The sequence below is a fragment of the Anastrepha ludens genome, chromosome 2 (assembly GCF_028408465.1).
Source record: "Anastrepha ludens isolate Willacy chromosome 2, idAnaLude1.1, whole genome shotgun sequence".
NCBI lineage: Eukaryota > Metazoa > Arthropoda > Insecta > Diptera > Tephritidae > Anastrepha > Anastrepha ludens.
This window is the reverse complement of record NC_071498.1, coordinates 140908024-140931589: the sequence shown is the minus strand read 5'-3', so window position 1 is coordinate 140931589 and position 23566 is coordinate 140908024. Positions and strand designations below refer to the sequence as shown.

The window sequence follows — 23566 nt, the reverse complement described above, 5'->3', positions numbered from 1 at the left end:
ATGACTATACATACATACATATATGTACAGTGTACTCTCTTCCAACGGACACCTCTCATGAGTAGAGATCTGAAATAAGCGGACAAATAGATCTTCCTGCGCTGCTTAGATTTAACCGGGTTAACCTAACCTAGCCTTCTCTTGAGCGGACAACCCTCCCACAACATATTATTCACTTTTTTTACACTCCGCTTAAGAGAGAGTGCACTGTATAAGAAATTCTACAACACAAAAATAAACGAAGGTGTACAATACTTGTATTTGTTTTGCTGTATACTTATATATATATATAATACATACATATGTACAACACATACATTCAGTATTGGCCAAAACTAAAGCACCCCCCTAATGGCATTTCATATAATGTCAAATAACTCAATAAAACAACATCGAATATTACTTACTTTTACACCTTGTTTCTTCTTATTATCTTGGTGATTAATAAACATAACAAAAAATTTTCAACATTTCTTATATTAAAAATTAAATTAAAAAATATTAATATTATTCAAAACTTGTCTGGACAAAACTAAAGCACCCCCCATTAAAAGCGAAAATAATTGTTTTTAATCTTCAGTATTTTGTACTAAACCCATTATTTTTGACAACTTCAGAACATCTTTTTGGCATAGAAGATATTAGGGTACTAATAATTTCCGGAGGAATGTTGTACCAGGCTTCCTTAACCGCTTCAAACAGGGCTTCCTTTATGCTGCAATTTTCCCTTTTAATTTTCGAATTTACAATCTCCCACAAATTCTCAATGGGATTGAGATCAGGAGATTGAGCTGGCCAGTCTAAGACCTCTATAGCATTTTGCTGTAACCACGTTTTACAGTGCCTAGAGGTATGCTTCGGATCATTATCCTACTGGAACCTCCATCTCAGTGGCATTTTCTCCTCAGTGTGTGGTAGCATTACATCTTTAAGGATGTTTGTGTACATGAAACGGTCAATAATTCCCTCTATTCGATAAAAAGGCCCGATACCCTGGCCAGAGAAACAACCCCAGACCAAAATGTTCCCCCCACCATACTTGGTAGTTCGGATACAATACTTCCGATTTAGTCGCTGTTGCTTTGGCCTTCTTATTCGCCTTATTCCATCTGAATGTTTCAAATTATATTTGGATTCATCAGAGAATAATACAGTTTAACATTTTTGAACTGTCCAATTAATATGCAATTTCGCAAACTCGAGTCTCGCTTTTTTGTTTTTGGCGGAAATAAATGGCTTTCTAGCAGGTCGTTGACTGAAAAGTCCGACCTCCACTGCTCGTCTTCTGATCGTTCTAGAACTTACCGGCAAACTTAAATCGATTTTTATTTGTTCAGAAAAGATTGTGGGATCACTCTGAATTTTTCTTTTAATCGTGGAGTCGTCTTGTCGTGTAGTCTTTCGTGGCCTTCCTCCACTATGGATTGCAGAAATAGAACCCGTTTGTTCAAATTTTTTTATAAGTCGTTATAAGTCGTTTGTTCAAATTTTTTTACACTTCTATTTATTGAATATTTCTCACTAATTTTGTGTCGCGATAAACCACTTTGCCAATCACTTATATTATTATTTTATTTTTAAATTCATTTGAATACGCATTTCTGGCCATATTTTCTGATATCCCGTATGAAATGTTTTGTCCTACTAAATCCGCACGTGTTTTCCACAAATTATTCTAACGAACTTAGACTCAGCTTTAAATACCGTTAGGAAGAGAAATTAACTTAAAAACAACAAAACAAAGCCGTAGTTAAGAAAAAAAATGTGGGGTGCTGTAGTTTTGACCATTCAGTTTTAAATAATATGAACATTTAAATTTTTTTTTTCAGTATAACTAAAACGCTGCATATTTGGTATTATATTTTATAAATACTTAAGTAACAAGGAAACACATGACATATGTATATGCCATATTTCAAGATGTTTGATTGAGAGATTTAGCATTATTTGAAATGCCATTAGGGGGGTGCTTTAGTTTTGGCCAATACTGTATATATGTGGCTGGCAATTTGCAACAATGTTTGCTCTTTGGCGGCATGCAAATTAAATTTATTTTATGATTGTATTTTAAAAGGTTTCCTATAAATAATAATTAAAGTAAAGACGTGCTAGCAATTTTAAATATTTTAAAGTGTGTGTGTAAAGTAAAATAATTGAGAATGAGCTTATCTTCATAAGGAAATGACGTTTTATGGTTAGCAAATTTAAAAATTTTATCTACAAATAACCCGAAAACAATAAGCTTCCGGCAGCTAATAGTGGGGGGACTCCCGTGTTCAAACGGTACCACTTTTACCCACAAATTCAGATGCACTCATTTCAGAGCCAGCCCCCATTCAAATTTGTAGTTTCAACATTAATCAGTTTTAAATAATTTTCCATGTTATCAAAATTCTCTTTCACAACTACGCACAACTGTGGCAGCCCGAGTTGCCGAATTATCAATAGAGATGCGCTTGTGTGTGCGCTCGTTTTATATACACACTCATACAAAAGCACATACATACATATGTACATATATAAAAATATATGCTCATAGACTAAAACACACTAGACAAAATATTCTGCGCGCCTGGCGCGTGTTTTTAATATTTTTTTTTATTTTCGTATTTATTTAAATTTTTTATTTTTTTTTTTTTAATTCTTTTTATGCTTAGCTTAAGAGCGCTTTAGAAGAACGTAAAAAAATATGCGCACTTTACCTTCAAAACAGCCGGCACAAATACCGATTGCACAAAAAAAAACTTGTTAGTTGAAAAGTAACCGGTTTAATGCTGGGAATTTTTGTTTCTTGAACTTCAAGTGGTTGACGACTAGCGGTAACAGGTGTAGTTGCTTCGCCGCTGTAAGTGATTTGTTTTTATGTATTTAATTTTGATTAGCAGGAATCTCTGTTGCTTTTTGCGATAGAGAGAGCTTAACGCAAAGGTTTGTTGTTGTTGTTTTTTTACATTCACATATATTCACTTCATATAAACGTTTTGTTAATGTTTACTAATTTAACATCCATTTCTTTACGTTACATTTATTCACAAGGCTTTTATTTATTTACTGCTCTTTTATTACACCTCGCACAAGTCTTCGCTTGGCAAAAACATCAATTTTTTCACTTTATTTTTGTTTTCGTTATCTTTTTCACTTTTCAACAGCTAATCTCAACCATGCTGTTTATCGTACATGTGGTTCAGTACCCGCTGTGAATTACAAAATACTGCACGCACTTTTTCACTGACGTCGCCGGCGCCTACGCCATCATTAATCTATGCCCGCGGGTAATATTTCAATGAGAAGTTGCTGTTACTTTAATTGTTCAATATGTTGTTTGCCACTTTTTTGTTATACTTCAATTATGAATAATAAATGTCTAACAAAAAAAGCTTGCCAATTATTGAATATTGAACAAATAACGCGCATTAGAAAAAACGACACGTAAATTAGATTCACACTGGAGCGTCACTAGAAAAAATCACAAACAACTCGTAGCTGGTAGCTATTGCTTCTGCTATTGCCTTTGCCGCCTCAACTCCTGTCGAGCCACATTTTGTCGCTATTATTTCTCACCTCCCTCCCTATATCGTGAAGTGGCGCATAAGCAACTTACTCACATTCGCTATATTCACATAAATACATTATTCAAGTGATATTTGAGAGTGAGAGCACGAAAAATTTGTGAGCACCTACCATTTAATATGTAGGAGAATACAAGATTATTCTATCGTGCATAGAGTGCACTAGCTTTGGAGATCTGTCGCTTAAGTGCTCACTTGTTTTTGCTCTTGCCTGCTCAACCCACTACTCAACTTGACCCTCTTAAGTCTTGGCTAACAGAGCTGTCAGTGTCGCGATCAGTGTTGCCATTTTGGGCTTTTCTTATCAAATGTGGTATATTTTTTTTCGTTAGTAGGATGGTAGGACGATTTAAATTTTAGTAAGTTCTTAGCTTTGTACTCATAAATCAAAAAACATATCTGTTTTGAACGTATATGTATTTATGTGTGAATTTAGCCTCTTTGTGATAGCTGACATATTTTGCATAAAAGATGTGTTAAGCTTTTTTGAATAGGCACTTTGCAAATTAGAAAATCATAAGAACTGAACACGTTTTGGCACGAAGAGCAGTATTTTCTAATCTATTTTTTTACACATACATATATATATGTACGAATGTATAACTACGTGCATTAAATGCGATTCGGATTGCTTGTATGTATAGTAGTAGGACGAATTTGCATATAGCAACGCTCACCGCGCCAAGCCATTTGCCATAAAAATTGAAATTAAATTGCATACGACCGAATTTATACAATAAATAAAAGGTAAATGTTTCTAAACTCTCTAACCAACAACAATGTCGAAGTTTCTTCTATAGATTTGATGTTTATTTTTATTCTCAGAATATTAGTTCTAGTTTCGCAGCTTTTTTTTAGCCTGTTTTTACTTAAGACATTATTTTTAAATTTACGCAAATACGAACTAACTTAAAATTACTTAAAATACATTCTACGATTTTTCTCAGTATATAAATTTTATATAAAGGGTAGTTAAATTTCAAGGGCCGATGTTGAATGTGAACCACACCTAAACGTAAATTTTTTTTCTGCATTTCATTTGACATTTTTCAATTTCAGACTAACTCAATTTGAACCATGGAAAGGTACAGAATCGTTTGTTAAAGTTATTCAGGCTTATTATGAAAACGGGCGTTCAAATCAAAATGCATTTCGCGCACTTCGTGAAGAAAATCATCTTCAGTGATGAGGCACATTTTCACCTCAGTGGATTTGTCAATAAGCAGAATTGCCACATTTGGGCGAATGATAATCCAAGAGTGATTGCCGAAAAACCAATGCACGCACAAAGAGGGACTGTCTGGTGCGGTTTATGGGCCGGCGGCATCATTGGGCCATATTTTTTCCAAAATGAGGCAGGTCAGGCAGTTACTGTGAATAGTGTTCGCTATCGTGAGATGATAACGAACTTTTTATGACCCGAATTGGAAGATATGGATATGAACGATATGTGGTTTGAACAGGACGGTGCCGCTTGTCACACAGCTAACGAAACAATGGCGAGAAGGTCGATAGGCACCATTCCCGTTATCACATGGATTGCGTCATCTGAGACAGTGCGATAGGCACTGGCTACTCGCAGGGCGCCAAGTCTGTATGTGGCTCGTATGTGTTGGAGGTTCCATGGCTCCGAATCAACGAAGACCTAAAATACCAAGTTGTTTTCAGTCAAAAAAGGAAGCGATGTACCGCAAACAGGGATTACAACGGTATTGAACAACGTGCAGTTTTGCCAGAAGGTCAGACAGTTAATAAGGAATATTAATTGGTTGTTATGGGACGTTTACGTTCAGCAATTCGTCAAACAAGAAAGAATTTGTGGGAAAACCACTCGTAGATTTTGCACCATGATAATGTACCGTCGCACTTTGCCATCATTATCCGAGAATTTTTGACTAAGAATGAATTGAATATTATCCAACTGCCATCAAATTTACCAGATATGGCTCCTTGCGATTTTTTCTGTTTGATAAGTCAAACGAACATTACGTGGAATGCGTTTTGATAGCCGAAAGAAAGTACATAATGCAGAAATTGCAGACGGCTCTGATGGCTACACTGAAAATAGAGTTATAGAAATATAATATCATATAATTTTTGAGGAATAAACTTGGAACCATTTACACGCTCTTATGAAGCCTAGGATAGGTTGTATGCCAACACCGGATAGTTTCGTAAGGGAGTCAAAAGAGTAGTTCCCAAAAAACCTTGCTCTACTCTTAGCTAAAGCTTGTCAATTGCAGGAGTAGTATTCTACTATTTCTTCCTTGTCTATACAACTTCTGGAGTATTCATGGCAGAATACTGCTAGCCTAGAAGAGGATCAACCTAACATCCAATGACCGGTGACACAAGCCACGACCTTCGAGATGTTCTCTCTTTAGACCTTGAGCAATTATCCTGATCTTTTCTTATCTATTTGCGTCCAAATTAGCCTGGTTGTAACAAAAGTAGTTTCTTCTGTCCATGACCAATTGACCTCCTGGAGAATATTATTTTCTAGTGCAAGATGAGTATCCCTTGTGGCTAGCTTATCGGCCTTGTAATCTCCTTCAATAGCCCTAATTCTTTTGAAAAGACTCCAAAGCTTACTTTATTTTCTCATTTGGATCCATGACTTTTGAGTTTGCCACTCTGTTGTTGTTGTTGTTGTAGCAGTAACTTTGCCCTATCAGTGCAGTGCAATCACCGGGCGTGTTCGTCTAACTCAACTAAGGGTAGACCCAGGAAACTTGCTGTTTCGACAGGTTGGGTCTAGAGGGAGAGGGGTGTTAGATTAGTGGGTTTTAAGGGGCATGTGAGTAGGTCGTTAGTGTCGTGCGGGGTGCCTTCACATGCTGGACATATGTTTAGTATGTCGGGGTCAATTCTGGATAAGTAGGAGTTTAACCTGATACAGTATACAGAACGTAATTGTACGTCTTCTGCTGTAGGTGGTGGTTGGACTCCGATTACGGCATTCGGTGGTCGGGAGCTTAAGAAGGTGGTGATGGTCTGCCGATGAACGTCGTTTATTATTTGTCTAAACTCTGTCCGGTCCAGTAGAGGTCTATTCGTTTTGTCCGGGATCTCGTCGGCGTAATTGAGGAGGTGTCTCCAGATGTGTCTAGGAGATAGCTCTGGCTAAAGCAGGTGTCTGCAAGGTGAAACCTGCGGTAGCACCCAAGCAGAAACTTTTTGCTGAGTAGTTTATTGTGATCCGTTACCGGGAGTATCTGTGCCTCGTTGTTGAAGAAGAGACATCAGGAGGCAATCCATCGCTGTCCGAATGGCAGTATTTTGGTAAGTTTGTAGCTTTATCCACTGCGTGTCACTGATTTCAGGCGACCAGACAGGCGCAGCATAGTTTAGAACCGGCCGGCCAATTTTCCTACATGCCGGTAGCAACATTTCTTTGTCCTTGCCCCAAGTGCTGCCGGCAAGCGATTTGAGGACCTTGTTTTCATTTTGGACTTTAGTGGGAAACTGAGATCCCGAGCCGCTGGGTCTTCCATACTAAAGGGTTTTTTAATAAGAGGTGATCTATTGATATTCAAAGAAAAATGCTATTTTTAATATAAATGATCGGATGTTTATTTCATTATAAAGAGGAAGGTATGTCGTTAATAGGGGAAAATAACAGCAGGCGAATGACCACCATGACCACGCTTACAGAACAATATCCTTTTCATGAAATTTTCCGTAACCGAATTGCAATCAAAGTGGCTGCCCTATGCCCTCGATAGCCTCACGAATTCCATATTTAAGGTCCTTGAATCGACCCTGGGCTGTTGGCGTAGACCTTCTCTTTCACGTGGCCTCAAAGAAAAAAGTCAGAAGGTGTTAAATCACAAAATCTCGGTGGCCAATTGTGATCACCTGTTCGAGAGATAACACAGTCCGGGAACTTTTCCCGTAAAAGACCAATGGTTTCGTTGCTTGAGTGGCACGTATCGCTGTCTTGTTGAAAATAAACATTGTCCAGATTAATACCATCCAATTCCGGCCATAAAAAATCGTTAATCCACTCTCCATAGCGCAATCCATTCACCTGTAACATCTGTTATTGGAAAACCCTTTATTAAGTTTAACCGTTAAAGTGTGTTTTGCTACCAGATTTTGTGCAGGCCAGTTGACTAGCACCTCGAGCGCTTTTTTTGGGAGAAAGTCCTTAAAGCACCGATGATGCATAAAATCGCAGTTCTTTAGACCTTACGCTATAATTTCATACAACTTGCCTTTTGAGTGGATGGCCACCTCACAAGTACTCCATATAGCGAAATAGGCCGAGCTTCCAAAGTGTAAAGTGTATGAATGCTTAAATGTTTTTCAAAGATTAGTTCCTTTATCTGTATATGTATTGCGAGTACAAAATGCGTTCATTGGTGACAGTTTAATTTTTGAAGCTTAGAAAAAACCCATACTTACCATCTTCAGATCTACAATACTTAATTAATATAACTATTTGCGCTTGCTTATCTTGTTTACATTTTACTTTGTTTTTTATTTATTCAATTTCGATATTCCCATTTAGCTTAGCTTAACTTTGTTTACATCTTTTAATATGTATATATGTAAAATATTAGAATTCTAATAATTCTACGCTTCGAAGAAAATATACGCGTAAACTAGAAATTCTACTAAAAATTACTTAAAAGTTAAAATAAGTGATTCCCTTAACTTGACTAAATTAACTATTTGAAATGGAACTAATTGCGAAATTGAATTCTAAGCAAATGTGTGTGTGTGTGTGAATACATTTATTTTGTAAAATTCTGTTTATGCGTTCAGGCTGCTAAATTGAGCGTATCAAAAGTTACAAGTGTGAATGTATGGCGGGAAAATCGCACTAAGAAACGCTAAACGTTGAAATAAATAATTTCTATGCACATACAAATAATTCTATATGAACGTAAATGTGTGTAGGTATGTGTGGAAAGAGTATGGAATTAATAGAACACTAAATAAGTTGGACGGACAAATTGTTAGAATTTTATGAAATATGAGAAAAGCGAAGCTAAAGACAAAGTGGATTTCTATAATATAAAAACTCGTAAAAAAATATTTTAGAAAAAAATATGAAAACACTTATAAGATAGATTTAAAAATGACGGAGTTGTATTGCTAAGCGAATAAAATCAACTATAAGAATATTTGTGGTAAAACAAATTAATTTTGATGGCAAACAAACTTTTTCTGTATGCTCTGCAGACATCTTCCGCAAAAACGTTTTGCCTAAAATTGAAATTGAAATTGAATTGAAAAACTTCTTTGCATTCTCAGGATAAGTATTTTTCGTAAAGTAAAATAGTTTGGGTGTTTATATACATATATATATATATATATATATATATTAGGCCGGGTCGATTTGTGGGAGGCAAAACAATCGCCCATTGCTCTGTGAAAATCATATTCTAGGGATCAAAATAAGAAACTTTGCCGAAGGAACCATACCTCTAAAACGAATTCTGATGTCCCCCAATTTGGGTCGAACTTTTTAGTTTCTTTTCTTATGTAAAGGCCAATAATGGTGATATTTTGAAATGATTGTATGGGGAACCCCCCAGGGGAGTTCCAGGGGGTGTGCCACTGGCATGGGTGGATCGGCCGTCCAAAGTTAGTGGGGGTCGGTCATACATTTGGATTCGATTTGAGCACTCTAAATGGGTCAAAGTGGGATTTTTCGTTCGACCCAAATTGGGTTGATTTTCACAGAGAAATGAGCGATTTTTAAATCGACCCGCCCTAATATATATAATTGGCGCCTATGGTACACCCCTTCTTGGTGGTTGGCCAAGCTCCTTCTCCTATTAGTGGCGTGCGCCTTGATGTTGCTCCACAAGTGAATAGACCTACAGTTTCAAGCCGATTCCGAATGTAAGATATTTTTTATGAGAGGATTTTTCATGGCAGAAATATACTCGGCGGCCGCTATTGGAAAAAACTTTTTCTCCATTTTGGCGTTTCACCGAGATTCGAATCTACGTTTTCTCTGATTACCGAATGGTAGTCACGCACCAACCCAATCGGCTACGGCGGCCGCCTTCGTTGAGTGTTTACTTTAAATATTTATGATGTATCCGCCGCTTTACCCAAATGGATTTCTGCATGTTTACCATGCGCAAATTTGCAGGCTCGAAACTGCGAACATGAAAAATCAGTTGATAGATAGGTTTTTCTGCGCGCGGTCTGTTGGCGAAAACTACAATAGCTGCCGTTCAGAGCATGCGAACAGTGATAAGTCTCTTGATTCTCACCAAGAAGTACTCCATAAAGTTCCATTAGAAGTTCGGTCAACCACTTAAACAAAGATGACGCGTACAAAAAGATGGATCTTAATAAAAGGACCGTTCTCCGTATAGTTATATGTAGAGGGTTTTCCAATAACAGGTGTTACAGGTGAATGGATTGCGCTATCGAGAGATGTTTAACGATTTTTTATGGCCAGAATTGGATGGTATTGATCTGGACAATGTTTATTTTCAACAAGACGGCGCTACGTGCCACTCAAGCAACGAAACCATTGACCTTTTACGGGAAAAGTTACCGGACCGTGTTATCTCTTGAAGAGGTGATCACAATTGGCCACCGTGATCTTATGATTTAACATCTTGTGACTTTTTTCTTTGGGGCCACGTGAAAGAGAAGGTCTACGCCAACAGCCCAGAGTCGATTCAAGGCCTCAAAGATGGAATTCGTGAGGCTATCGAGGACATAGGGCAGCCACTTTGCAATTCGGTTATGGAAAATTTCATGAAAAGGATATTGTCCTGTAATCGTGGTCGTGGTGGTCATTTGCCTGATGTTATTTCCCACTATTAACGGCATGCCTTCCTCTTTATAATGAAATAAACATCCGATCATTTATATTAAAAAATATTATTTTTCTTTGAATATCAAAATAACACCTCTTATTGGAAAACCCTTTACATACATGTTTCCCTGCTTTGTAAGCTCTATCACTGCAAATCGATAGCCGCAGAGGCGACAATAAATGATAGAATATAATTTATTAAACGCAACTCAGGACTGAACCTCTAAAGCTTGGAAAAGCTGTTTGGAAAATAAGTGTCACGTCATTGACAATTCAACAAAACGCTGCAGAAAAATATTTTGTAGAGCTTCCGGAGCAGAGATGGTACAAAATAGTTAGAGAATTATTGAAATAAGTATTCCATTTAAAAACTCAAATTATTTTATTATGTTGCAATAATTTTGGAACGTGTTCAGTGAGCGAAGTTTTCTTAGCGAGGCTTTTCGCCTGTTGCAGTATATGCTTCCAATTGTGTTAGTTTCGTCGCAGAGCTCTCCATCTCCGCAATCCCAAAAAAACAGCGGCTTCATCTACACCGTCAATCCATCTAAACGACGGGCGGCCCCTTTTTCTTTGCCTGTGGCATTTACGGAAAAGTTTAAGCTGAGGTGGGTAATTTGACCACACAATGGCTCTCAACTTCACCGGAAGTGAATCCGATGGATTATTTCCTTTGGGCCCTTTTGGAGAGCAACGTCCGAACTAAAAGAGTCTATCTCTAAAGCACCAGTCTCGAGGTGCTGAAAAAAGCCATTGTCCGCGAGTGAGCTAAAATACCTACAAGGCACATTCGGGCAGCTTGCGAATCGTTTCTGGACCGTCTCAAGGCCATAGTCAAGGCAAAGGGTAGTCATATCGGGTAAAAATAAACTAATTCTTAATTTTTTATTATTTTCACACATTTTTTAATATGAATTGAATAAAAGTAATTTTCCAAACTAAATTTATGGCCGTTTTAATTGATTACACTTCGAGTGCCGGGCCCTGAAGCTACGCGAGATCTGTCAAAAAATCGCAATTGGAAAAAGTTCCTTCAATCTGATCATAAAGGGTGATCAGCCTTTATATCCTTTCAAAATGATGTGAAGCAATAAGCGGCTAAGTAAACTTCGCCCACTGTATGTAATCGAATATATGTATCAGGATGGGCCATATAGCGTTTGCCCTTTGAACCACCTATTTATCTGAGAATGGTAACACAAATGACATGTCAAATGTGTTCATAATTTACTTAAAGGTTTGACATTTACGAAATGGGACGCTATACGCTTGAACAAAATTGGGAAATATTGAAAACCTATTTCCAAAGTGGTGAGTCTTCTTCTTCTTCCGCGGTTACAGTAAATAGCGAGCGTTACCGTGACATGCTCAACGAGTTGTTTCCAAAAATTGAAGAGGATGGCATGTACGACATTTGGTTTCAACAGGACGGTGCAACTTGTCACATTGCCAAAGTTACACCCGAACTTTTGGCTACCGTTTTTGAAAACCGAATAATCAGCCGAAGTTCCGATATCAATTGGCCGCCTCGGAGCTGTGATTTAAGCCCGTTGGACTATTTTTTGTGGGGAGCCGTTAAGGACAAATGCTATGCGAACGATCCAGAGACGATTGATGCTTTAAAACACGAAATCGAAGTTGCCAATCATGAAATTGGAGCCCAAACAATCGAAAATGTGCTTAAAAATTGGGTTGATCGAATGGCCTACTGTAAAGCCATTTGAACGATATTATTTTTCATTCGTAAATGACAATGTTCAATCTTCAAAATAAAAAAAAGTTTGAAAAATTATTGATTCGTTTTTTTTTATAGCCGATTCAAAAAGCAAATTTTACATGGCCCACCCTATATGTAGGTAATTGTGGTTGTTGCCTCAAGTTTTGCAAAGTCAACTCCGCCATCCGAAACATATAAATTTTTCTTGTAATGTTTATATAATTTGCCTCTATGTATATGTGTGTGTGTCTGGTATGTAGAGAAACTGCCTGGCTTCTAGTTTTGTTTTTCTCATTCACTGTAAAATCTACTGTAAAGTTGTCTATAAAGTTTTGCTCACAAAAGTCCATTTTTTGCTGTGTTTGTTTCTCTTATCATTTGCGCTAACATTTGATTTCCATTTCTATTTCATATTTTTTTAATATTTATTTTTAGCTAAATTTAGTATTAAAGAGTAAAATGTCTCCAAAATGTAATATTTATGTTTTCACTAATTTTTTTCTAGTTGTTTTTTACCCATATGCATTTGTTTTACTATTTTGTTGGGCCCATTATGTACTCATTTTTATTATTTGTATGTTTTCAAAATATTTTCATTTTGCTGTAGATTGACATTATTTACGCATAGTGGATGTAAACTTGCTAAATGTTGTATAGAAAGTCACTTACTAGTAGTAATAATCATATAAAAACATTAACTAAGTTATTTAATAGTAAACAATTGTTGCAAATTGAACTAAATTATTAACTAAATGCATTAACATATTTTTGTTTCATTTCATAGGAGTTTTGAAAACTAGTAAGTATTACAGTAATTACTTTAAATACTTTAAATACACAGAGTGATAGAGTAACTAAGTGAGTTAAGTGGTTCGTTAGGAAACTAAAATTACTTTGAACTTAGCGTTGACGATTTAATTTTATTAAAAAAAAACATGTATATATTTGTCTAAAAAACATACATATACACATTTCATGCCTACTTACTTTTAGTATTGTTTGCTGTTCTCCATTTTCATTTATTCCCAATTTTTAAGTACTTTTTCATCATTTAATTACTATCATTTAAATAATGATTTATTTAAATTTATATGTTTACTTGTAGAGGGTTGCTTTATGCTTTTAAAAAAATACTTGTTTGCAATAACTATAGTACAATTACAATTTAAATACATAAATATTATCTATTAGCTCTAAATGTATCCTGCTCAATGCTGACAATGCTTTGAAACTTAAGTGTACTTATATGTAAATACAATAAATACCCAAGCATTTATGAAAGTATGCAAATATATTTCAAATAAGTCAAGCATAACTTCTGTAAAACATGTTAATAATAAAAAGAATATTTGAAATGAAAAAATTATGTGAAATAGTTTTTATTAAAAACCAGCAATACCAGGCGTGCCTCGAAGGGCTACAGATACGAGCTGTTCGCCTGAATAATGAGATTACACTGTGTGAGTTTTCTGATGGCCAGAACGCTTCTATGGACATAATTGCTGAGTTTTATTCTCCAGAAAGTCTAATAAGTGATTTTTGAAAAACAGAAAATGTTGAGAGATTTCTGAACGTTTTTTAAGGCTTGTCGGGCAACGCACAAACGTTTTTCGAGTATTTTAGGTTGAGCCAAACAACATTTGAATATTTACTATAGACGATAGAAGAAGAAATTACAAAGTGCCCACATTTTCGTGAATGCATCTCTACAAGACAAAGACTGGCTGTACAAAAACAAAAATGGGGAGAGCAGCCATAATATAGGGCTATTCAATAGGTGCGCTTCAACTTTTTTCCGATAGGGAGGGCGAACGACGCAATATTTTTTTATTTTTCGCTTGTCATTTGTAAACTTCATTAGTATACATTTCATCATGGAACGCTACACACTTGAGCAACGATTGCAAATCGTGCAAATTTTTTATGAAAATAACCGTTCTGTTGCTGCTACTTTAAGAGCATTACGGCCATTTTACGGTCCATTTAACAAGCCGTCCCGTTTTGGGGTTAAGTGAAGTCATTGGTCTACAGTAACAAGCCGGCGACGATTTGTGAGCTCAGAGCCAATATTGAACGCGAAATTGCTGGAATTTCGGCCGATTTATGCAAAAGTGTGGTCGAAAATTGGGTTCAACGATTGGACTTCGTAAAACGTGCACGCGGTGGTCATGCAAAAGAAATCGAATCTCATACTTAAATGTATATGTTCAAACTCGATAATAAAAAAAAAATTAGTTAAAAAAGCCAAACCGTTTGTGTTTTATTCAAAAAAGTTCAAAAGTTGAAGCGCTCTTACTGAAAAACCCGTTATATAGTTAATCATCAGAGGACCCAGTACCTCAATCACGAGAAGAGGAGCAGTCCTCAAATGGAGCGAGCCAAAGGGTCGTCAATTAAGTATTCAAAGGCGGGACTTCACAGGCAGAAATGCCTCAGGCAAACAGCTTAGGTGTGACTTCAACAGCTGAAACACCTAAACAGCACACCATCGGCACCACATCAGATACAGCTGAACAGCTTAAAAAACTGAGCGGGCCAGTTACTTCCTTAAAACAGGGCTCAGCAAAGATGGGGCATATGTCAAAGCTCTGCTCCCTATGCCCGCATGGAAGACATATGGCATTAAGCCAGGCCCAAAGCGGCAGAGGTCATCGGAGCAGACACCACCGAAGAAGCAGGCTAAAGACGATAAACCGTCTAAATCCAAGGCCGCAGCAATAACAGAAACAGCAGCTGCAAAACAAGCAGCAAACAGCGCCACCACATCCGTGAAGAAGCAGCCCTCTGCCTCCTACAAGAATGTAGTAACAGGTGTCAAAATGGCAGTGCTCTCAAAGGATTATCCCAATACGCCCCTAACAACAACTCAAATGGACTTCATCCAGAACTTTGTTCTTGGGAAAATACTGGTGGAGAAAGATCAGAAAACCGGCATTTTGGATGCGGACTGGTTAAAGGCGGCTATCACTGACGCGATGCCATGGAAGGATGCTTCCCTGTGAATCACTTTCCTAATTCCCAGTCCTTGGAAATCCCGAAGATACTGGGCTTTTTGCAGGGGCAAAATAAAGGTGAAGGCCTGCACATCGACATCGGGCGTACACTTAGAAGAGTTGAAAGAAGCTCATATGTATTGTAGAGATCCTAAGCATTTCATTCGGGTTCTGTCTTATGCAGGGCAAGAATATAGATTGTTTGCTATTCCCATCACTTTCCCATTTTGATTGTTTGTAAACCAACTAATGAAAAATATAATACAATATTAGCAGTATTATAGTTTCATAGTGACTATCAGTTATAAGTTCTATTAGTGCTATTAGTTCTGCCTTTTCAAATCTGGATAGAGGAGCAAAGCGAATGTCATAGTTAACAGTTATGATTTTGAAGTAGTAAGAGACTTCGTTTATTTAGCAATATTCACTTCTGGCCCGACCACCGTCATTACAGGTTAAGGGGTTAAATATTGCACATTCATCAGGAGCTTGAAGCGGTTAATACGAATGTAAATCGGCACCGTTGGTCCTCTAATACAAAGCCCCTTCTTCCTTTTTTCCACCTGTCTGCTTTCTTCCCTTCTTCTTTCACCTCCACTCGCCCTGTATGGTGTCACAACGGACAAATTTTGAATATTTTTCCAAGTGGGCCCCTCGCAAGGGCAGCCATTTATCCTAGCCTAGCCTACAGTGCAACAGAAAGTCTAAGCTCAAAGTAGAGGTGCTATACCATAACGCCATAACCTTAGCAGTAGTATTACCCTAACGGTGTTTATGTCATCAATTTTTGGTGAGTAAATTCAAAAGTTTTCAAATTTGCTAAATTCAATTAAATAAAAATTGTTTGCATTTTCAGCGTAGTTGTTTGCATGCATACATAAATCATTTGCTTCAAACAAATTTATTTAAAATAATATTTAAAAAAAGTACCTTTTTTAATATATTTCTACATATACATAAATACTGCATGTAAAATTCTTGTTGCTGCTTATTTGTAGTCTTTGTTGGGATTTTATTTGGATAAATGTGTGCGCGTAGCTCTACTGTAGTTTTATATTTAATTTATGTTTATTTACAAATTATTATTATTAGCAGATTTAGACTGGAAGGGTCACTGATTTACTGAATACTATAGTACATACATATTAAAATGTTATGAATGTGGTTTTTTTAAGTTAAACTGGGCTTTTGAACTTCTGGGGCGCTACTTTTCTATCTCTGAAATACATAAAAAGTGAGCATAATTTTCAGATATCTTGCATAATATTTTTGTGGTTTTGACTTTTAAGTGAATATTTGCAATTAACTGATAGATAAATAAAAATATTTTTATTTCGAATGGATTCATGTTTCAATTATTAAAGGTTTGCTCACTTGTAACATTCGATTCTTAACACTCCCTTATAAAAGATTGCGTTTAAGATGGTGAAAAAAGTGGAAAGAATTAAATCTGTTTTTGTTGAAAATGGTAGAAGTATTTTTTCGGTTAATGGAAACGAACTGCGAATGGTTTAACGAACAAATTTTAATTAATATTCGAATGTAAATCCCATATTTTATGGACAACGTAACTCTATTTCATATATGGACATATACAAAGAAGATACACATACAAAGAGAAGTTATTAGCGGAAATGGCCAAGTCTGATGTTAAAATAAAAAATTGTTTCACTTAACCCTTTGCACTCCGTTGTCGCCGGATCACTGTCGAGATAAACAGAATATCATCAACACATATCTGCATTCTATTCGACAGCCAAGCTGCCCTACGAGCTCTGGATGCATTCCAAATAACATCATGGAGTGTCTTACATTGTCGCCAATCTCTTAATGAGATGGCCAAACAATATCGTATCATCTTATGCTGGGTTCTAGGGCACAGAGTTATACCAGGGAACTGTAGGGCAGACCAACTTGCAAGAGAAGGTATCTGTACGGGAAACATAAGTAATTTTATGGAGGCACCTCTCGCAACTTGTAAGCCTCTTATTAAGGACGCACTAATCAGTTCTGCAAATCAAAAATGGATTAGTGCCAATACCTGTGATATTGCTAGGCAAACATGGCCAAGGCTAAATCTACGTCTGCCCAAGAATATTATAAAAGTGAGTAGACTTAAAATTAGGACTTTAGTAGGGGTCCTCACAGGAAATTATTTCATAGGAAATCATGCAAAGAGATTAGGCACTTACACGCATGATTTCTGTCATAGCTGCAGGAATGAGGAGGAGTTGGAAACAATTCAACACCTATTTTGCACATGCCCCGGCTCTAGCCAGAAGCAGGAACCAATGTTTAAGATCCTACTTCTTAATGAATATAGGTAATCTATACACTTTAGGTATCAACAATCTTTTACGCTTTGTCAAAAGCTCAGGATGGTTCAATATGGAAGGGGAAATATAGCTCAGCCCCTACGGCTTACAACGGACCAATTTTGTGGTCTAAGTGGCATCGCTGTATCTATGTGCGATGCGGCTACCAAACCTAACCTAACTAACCTAATCCAAGATTATATTTTGTGAAATAAATTTTAAGTTTCAAATCGATGGCGAAGTTGCGTAGTTTCGCCAATATGAAGCTGTTATTTTACCTAAGCAAAAGAGGATAATAATGAATGCCTTCATAGCAAAAATGGATTCATCATACTTTTAATTGATTAAAAACAAACATTGAACATATTTCCACCTTATTTTACTACGCTTTGCTCGCGTAAGTTTGAAGTTTTGACCTCCAAGTCACTATTTATTTTTCCTACATTTATGTTTTGAAAAAAGCTTCTTGCCGTCGGCGCTGCTCTGGACACGCAATAAGCTTTTCCCCGTAGCTGCCGCATGCGTAATATTTGTGCCGTTAGAAAGCTGGTACTATGCTTTGCTAAGCCTCCTCTGTACACTTTATCCACCCATGTGAAGGTAGGCTGATTGAAAACAAGTTCCGCCAGTCAAAACTTTCTTATAATGAAGCTTGCAATCTTATCGATCGCGTCAGGACTATGCAATTATTCTCGCTGTTGTAACTCTTTGGGAAATGCTGACACGTGAATTCTTTCAAAATCATTTCATCATAAGAAATAAAGCTTTTTAAGTATTCTTCTTTATTTGACAAAGGGTAAGTTATTCATTCGATAGAGCTCTTTCTGCTCTACAAAACTATGTTAATTGTATTTTTTAGTTATTTAATTTTTTATTAGTTTTGAGGCTTAGAATTGGAATAACCAGGAGGCAAAAATCAACATTTTCGACACCTACTTTTCTTTGCTTTTCATCGAGGTCAAAAAGCTGCCGAAGCAGCCCGGGACATTTGAGGCCATACACGTGTCATACAGAAGGTGTCATAGGCGAGTCTATAGCACGGAAATGGTTTGCAAAGTCTAAAAATGGCGAATTTGACGTCGATGACACATCCCGCAGCGGAAGGCCTTCTGCAGAAAGTCTCAAATCAAGTTTGAAGGAGAACGGTCGTTAAACCAGTCGTGAATTGGCGGAAAAAATGAACTGCGATCATAAAGCGATTCTCAATCACCTTCATCAATGGGATTTGCGGAAAAATTGGGAGCCTGGGTGCCTCACGACCTCAACGCATAAAACAAAGGAAGTCGCCTTCAATTTGTTTCTCAGCATCTCGCCCGCCATCGAGCAGCATGCGGTTATAAACAGCGCTTTTTCTACCGAATCGTCACAGGAGATGAGAAATGGTGTCTTTACATCAATATGAAGCAAAGGAAGGAGTGAGCGGCTCCAGGAGAACGCCCAAAGCCGAGAATCAAGTTGAATCTTCATCCAAAGAAGATCGGGATATGTGTTTGGTGCGGCTGAGAGGGCATGGTGCACTGGGAAATGCTCGAAAAGAATGCCACGGTCATCAAGGAGCTTATCAAGACCTGATCGACATGGTCAAACTATACTCCTTCACGACAACGCTAGGCCCCATGTTGCAAAAGTCGTCAAAGTCGCACGCCAAGAGCTCAAAAGTGAGATTCTTCAGCATCCGCCATATTCTCCGGACCGTGCACCGACCGATTACCATCTTTTCCGCTCTCTTTCAAACCGTATGAAGGGCGTTACTTACGATAAAAAAGAGGTCCTTAAAAACTGGCTCAAAAACTTCTTTGACACCAGACCAGGCGATTTTTGGCGGAACGATATCAACAAATTCGTCGAGAGGTGGGAAAGAGGTTGTAAACAGCAACGACGAATACATAATTAATTAACTTATTAATAATGGAAGTAAAGACGTTCGGTTGATGATCGGTATTATTACAGGACACAAGCCATGTGGTCAGCATATGGCCACCATTGGAATCATTAAGGATCCAATGTGCCTGTCTTGCTAGGAGGAGTCGGATTACACTAAGCACTTTCTCTGTGAGTGTCCTGCCCTTGCGAGAGCAGGACTATGAGTTTTGGGTTCCAATGTCGTGAGAATGACTAATATTCGTTCTCTAAAACTGGAGGTTATTTACAGATTTGCCAAAGAATCTGGAAAATTCTCACAGGACTAACTACCTTTATCACTGTCTCTATTCTTTCCTATCTCTTACTCTAATACATATCTCCTTCCCTCCATGACTATCCACCCCTTTCCAGAGCTTTAAATACAATGGGCTTTAAAAACCTTAGTGTTTTAGGAGCCACCAAATCTCTTGGTGCTCCTTGGCTCGACCAATTCAAATTTCAAATTTATTGATATAATTATTATTTTTTGTTTAAATAAAAGTCTTCGGTAGGAACGCTACGAACTTATTCCCCAACCTAATAGTTTTCCTCCACTTTTACTCAACATTTCTAGAGCTAGCAACCCAGTGCCTGACTAAGGCTGCCGATTTGACAAGAGGAAACGAGAAAGCTGCTTTCGGAGCAAACCTTTTATCATTGAATCATGGAATGTATGTACATATATGTATGTATATGGCTTTTAGAATTTTTCACATTGTGTTGGAGCTCAATTTTTGATATCGTAAAATTAAGTAATTTTTAATATATGTTTTGTTTTTTTTTGCTAATAAAATAATGAGTTTTATGAACTTAATTACAACACATATTTTTTAGTAGGTACAATTACATACACTTACATTGGCTTGTTTTATTTTGAACACAATTTTATGTGCATTTGGTAAGCTTATTTAAATAGCAAATGCTTGTGGTTTTTTTTTATTTAAAAATGATAAAAAAAAATCTACGCATAAAATACTAAAAAATGGCAATAAATGAATCATAAAACGTTTTTGAGAAATTGCGCAATGCCCCCTTTTCTACATACATACACTTAACACAATTTAGCTACTAACTATACCCTTTAGATGATATGATAAACTTATGTTCCAGTACCTTTTTCCTAGCCTATAACTAAACCTAGAATGATCCCTATTTCTCTTTCATCCTCCAGCTGTTTCTACTTCTCTCTCTCTCCATCTCTCCCTCGACCTCTCTCGCTCCATCTATTTCTTATGACTGCACGTTTTATGAGCTGTATGTAGGTATGTAAATTTTTATGAATACGTATAAATAGTTTGTAAGGAACATAATTACAAATGAGGAAATTTATGAGTGTACGACTGATTGATTGATATTCATGTTATGTAGTTGTAGTAAATATATGTAACTACTACATGTATAAGTAGTATGTTTGTATGCACAAGAATACCTACATATGTATGTATGTATGAATATTTGCTAGTTGCGTATGTCCTTTACAATGATTTTGAACGTAGTCTTGTTTGATGAGAAACTCTACAACTGAACGAAAATCTTTTAAATCATAAATCTTAATATTTTGTTGTTATTGTGTGTTGCTGTTTTGCTGAATCAATGCGAATGCAAATTACTCTCCACCCATTTATACAGCGACGTTTGAGAGCGCGCCACCCACTCCACATTGGAGGCCACACTACTGAGTGTCATATTTAGCACTTCCATGCCGGGACCGCGTCCAAAGCGATGCACCAGCGATTTAAGCTGTAAATACAAAAATTAAAAATTAAAAAAATTTATTAAAAAAAAATAATAATTTATATAAAAGTCATCATCCAAGTTTGTTCACAAATCAACCAACCTCATCGTAATCGAACTTCGTCGCTCCGTATTGTGTTATCGCTGATATCACTTTAGCAAAACTAATCGTTCCATGGCCTAGACGCATTTCCAACTCGAACCATTTGGCTTGTAGAAAGCGGCACGCCATTGCGCCGCCCGTCGGTGTGCCGGCAATGGCCTGCAGCACCTGCACTACTTCGACGGTTGGCAGCATAGTTACATGCGAGAGCAAGCGATTTTGCAGCCAAGCGTCTTTGGTGCGGCCCAGTGCTCGCAATAATTGCATGCGCTCGACGAAACTCTCCGATGTGCGTTGCAGTGTGACGAAACGTTCCCAGCAGTGTTGCCAGTAAATGTACTCGCCGGAGAGTATGGAGCCGGTATAGACCACCTGTGAGTTGGAGAATTTAAATATGATTTAAAGAATAATGGCTGTGTTTTTGGTTTACGCGCATATGCGTCTACGCAAGGCGAATCTATTACAGGCGGTGTTGGTAAATCAGCTTATTTTCTTTTTTCCTTTCGCCGTGTTAATGTGGCTGTCAGCCCATATCGAAACGAGCCGAATTCATTCTTTTTTTTCTAATTTGCCTATACTTTTCTTTGACAAACAAACGTACAAAATATTGTTGTTGATCAAGTGCCACCACCTTTCATGATTGCGTCTAATGGTTACATGCATTTTCTTTTTCTTTTTTCGGCGCAATTATCAAAATAAATATTTCCAAGGCGAATTGGTGGAATAAGAAAACCAATAATAGAGACACGTAAGGATCTCAATTAATTGCTCGCAGTATTTTTATTCGTAAAACCTTGCACAGATTTATTATTTACTCCTGGGTGATGAGCAAGAAGTAAAGTTGGAGCTTAAAACTGGCAACGATAGAGGTTATGGAACAGCGTCCATGAACGAATGCTTCCTTCCACCACAGGTCATACACATATCTAAATGCCTCAAGTAATTTCAGCCATATCCACATTTTTCAGTAAATTCCGAGCTACAAGTCCTTCTCCACACAAAACGTGTGGGTACTTGAAAACAACTACCCATTCTCTCTTCCACTCTTTTTTCGCATATTAAGTCTTTACCCAAAATAATATTTCCACTTCTTTTTGTTTGTTTGAACTTAATTTAAATCACTGGAATACTATTACTCCCACTTTGAATAAGAATTCCCCCTTAAATATAGTAATTTAAGCCGCGAGTTATGTAAACAAAGCACAATTTTTTGACATACGAGATGTGTTCAAAAAGTATCGGGAATTTTGTGTTTTTTCAAAAATTATTTATTTATTCATTAATACTTATTTTGGCCCCCTCAAAGTAATCCCCATGAGATATTATGCACTTGTGCCAACGTTTTTCCCAATCTTCAAAACCCTTCAAAAAATCTTTTTTTTTTTCTTGTTCAGCTCCTCCGATGCCGATGCCGTCTTTATCTCGTCAATCGTAGCGTAGCGTCATCCTTTCGTGGACCTCTTCAGTTTCGGGAACAAGAAAAAGTCACAGGGGGTCAGACCTGGGGAATACGGTGGCTCTGACATTATTAGTGTGTTGTTTTTGGCCAAAAAGTCGCGCACAAGCAACGATGTGTGAGCAGGGGCGTTATCGTCATGAAATAGCCAATTTTTGTTCTTCCACAAATCCGGGCATTTCTGGCTGATTGTTTCGCGCAAATTGCGCATAACTCGCAGGTAATATTCCTTTTTGACCGTTTTACCCTGTGGCAAGAACTCACGATGCCCAACGCCCCTGCAATCGGAGAAAACGGTAAGCAAAACCTTTAGATTCGACCGAACTTGGCGCGCTTTTTTCGGTCTTGGTTCGTGCGGCAGCTTCCATTGAGATGACTGAGCTTTGGTTTCCACGTCATAACCATAAAAACACGATTCGTCACCGGTTATGACCCTCTGGAGCAAATTTGGGTCGTCGCGGACAGAGTCCAACATCTCATTAGCAATGTTCATGCGATGCTGCTTTTGGTCGAAATTGAGCAGTTTTGGTACGAATTTTGCGGCGACCCGTCTCATGCCCAAATCATTGGAAAAAATCGAATGGCACGAGCCAATCGATATGTCTAGATCCTCATTAACTTCTCTAACAGTGATTCGACGATTGGCCAATACCATTTTCTTCCCTTCATCAATTTGTTCGTCTGTTGTTGAAGTGCTCGGGTGTCCGGAGCATCCGGCACGCTTTTCGTCGTTCACATCTTCTCGGCCTTCAGAGAACATTTTGTATCACCGATAAACGTTGCTTTGGTCCAATGTAGCTTCTCCGTATAGCACAGTCAACACTCGGAATGCATCCGCGCACTTAATTATGTTTTTCACACAAAATTTGATACAGGTTCTTTGATCCATCTTTTTGAATAGGTAAAAATCGAAGACGAGCCGAAACATTCGAACATACAAAATAGCCTGAATGAGAGACATGAGTACAAACATATCGCCACAAA

At 37.5% G+C, this 23566-nt stretch overlaps 2 protein-coding genes across 3 annotated transcripts in view; both read right to left on the bottom strand.

Moving 5' to 3' along the window:
- LOC128855456 (segmentation protein cap'n'collar) overlaps window positions 1-3491 on the bottom strand; it is a 287928-nt gene extending 284437 nt beyond the window's left edge. For both annotated transcript variants that reach the window (XM_054090379.1, XM_054090381.1), the window contains exon 1: window positions 2703-3491. The gene's annotated coding sequence lies outside the window, so the exon portion shown is untranslated. The remainder of the gene's footprint in view (window positions 1-2702) is intronic.
- Window positions 3492-20712: 17221 nt separating this feature from the next.
- The window catches only part of LOC128855455 (endoplasmic reticulum aminopeptidase 2), a 125436-nt gene continuing 122582 nt past the window's right edge, over window positions 20713-23566 (bottom strand). The window contains exons 14-15 of the mRNA XM_054090366.1: window positions 21127-21498; window positions 20713-21029 (exon numbers count right to left, since the gene is read on the bottom strand). Of these exons, the coding sequence (XP_053946341.1) occupies window positions 20880-21029; window positions 21127-21498 (522 nt within the window). The 3' untranslated portion in view covers window positions 20713-20879. The remainder of the gene's footprint in view (window positions 21030-21126; window positions 21499-23566) is intronic.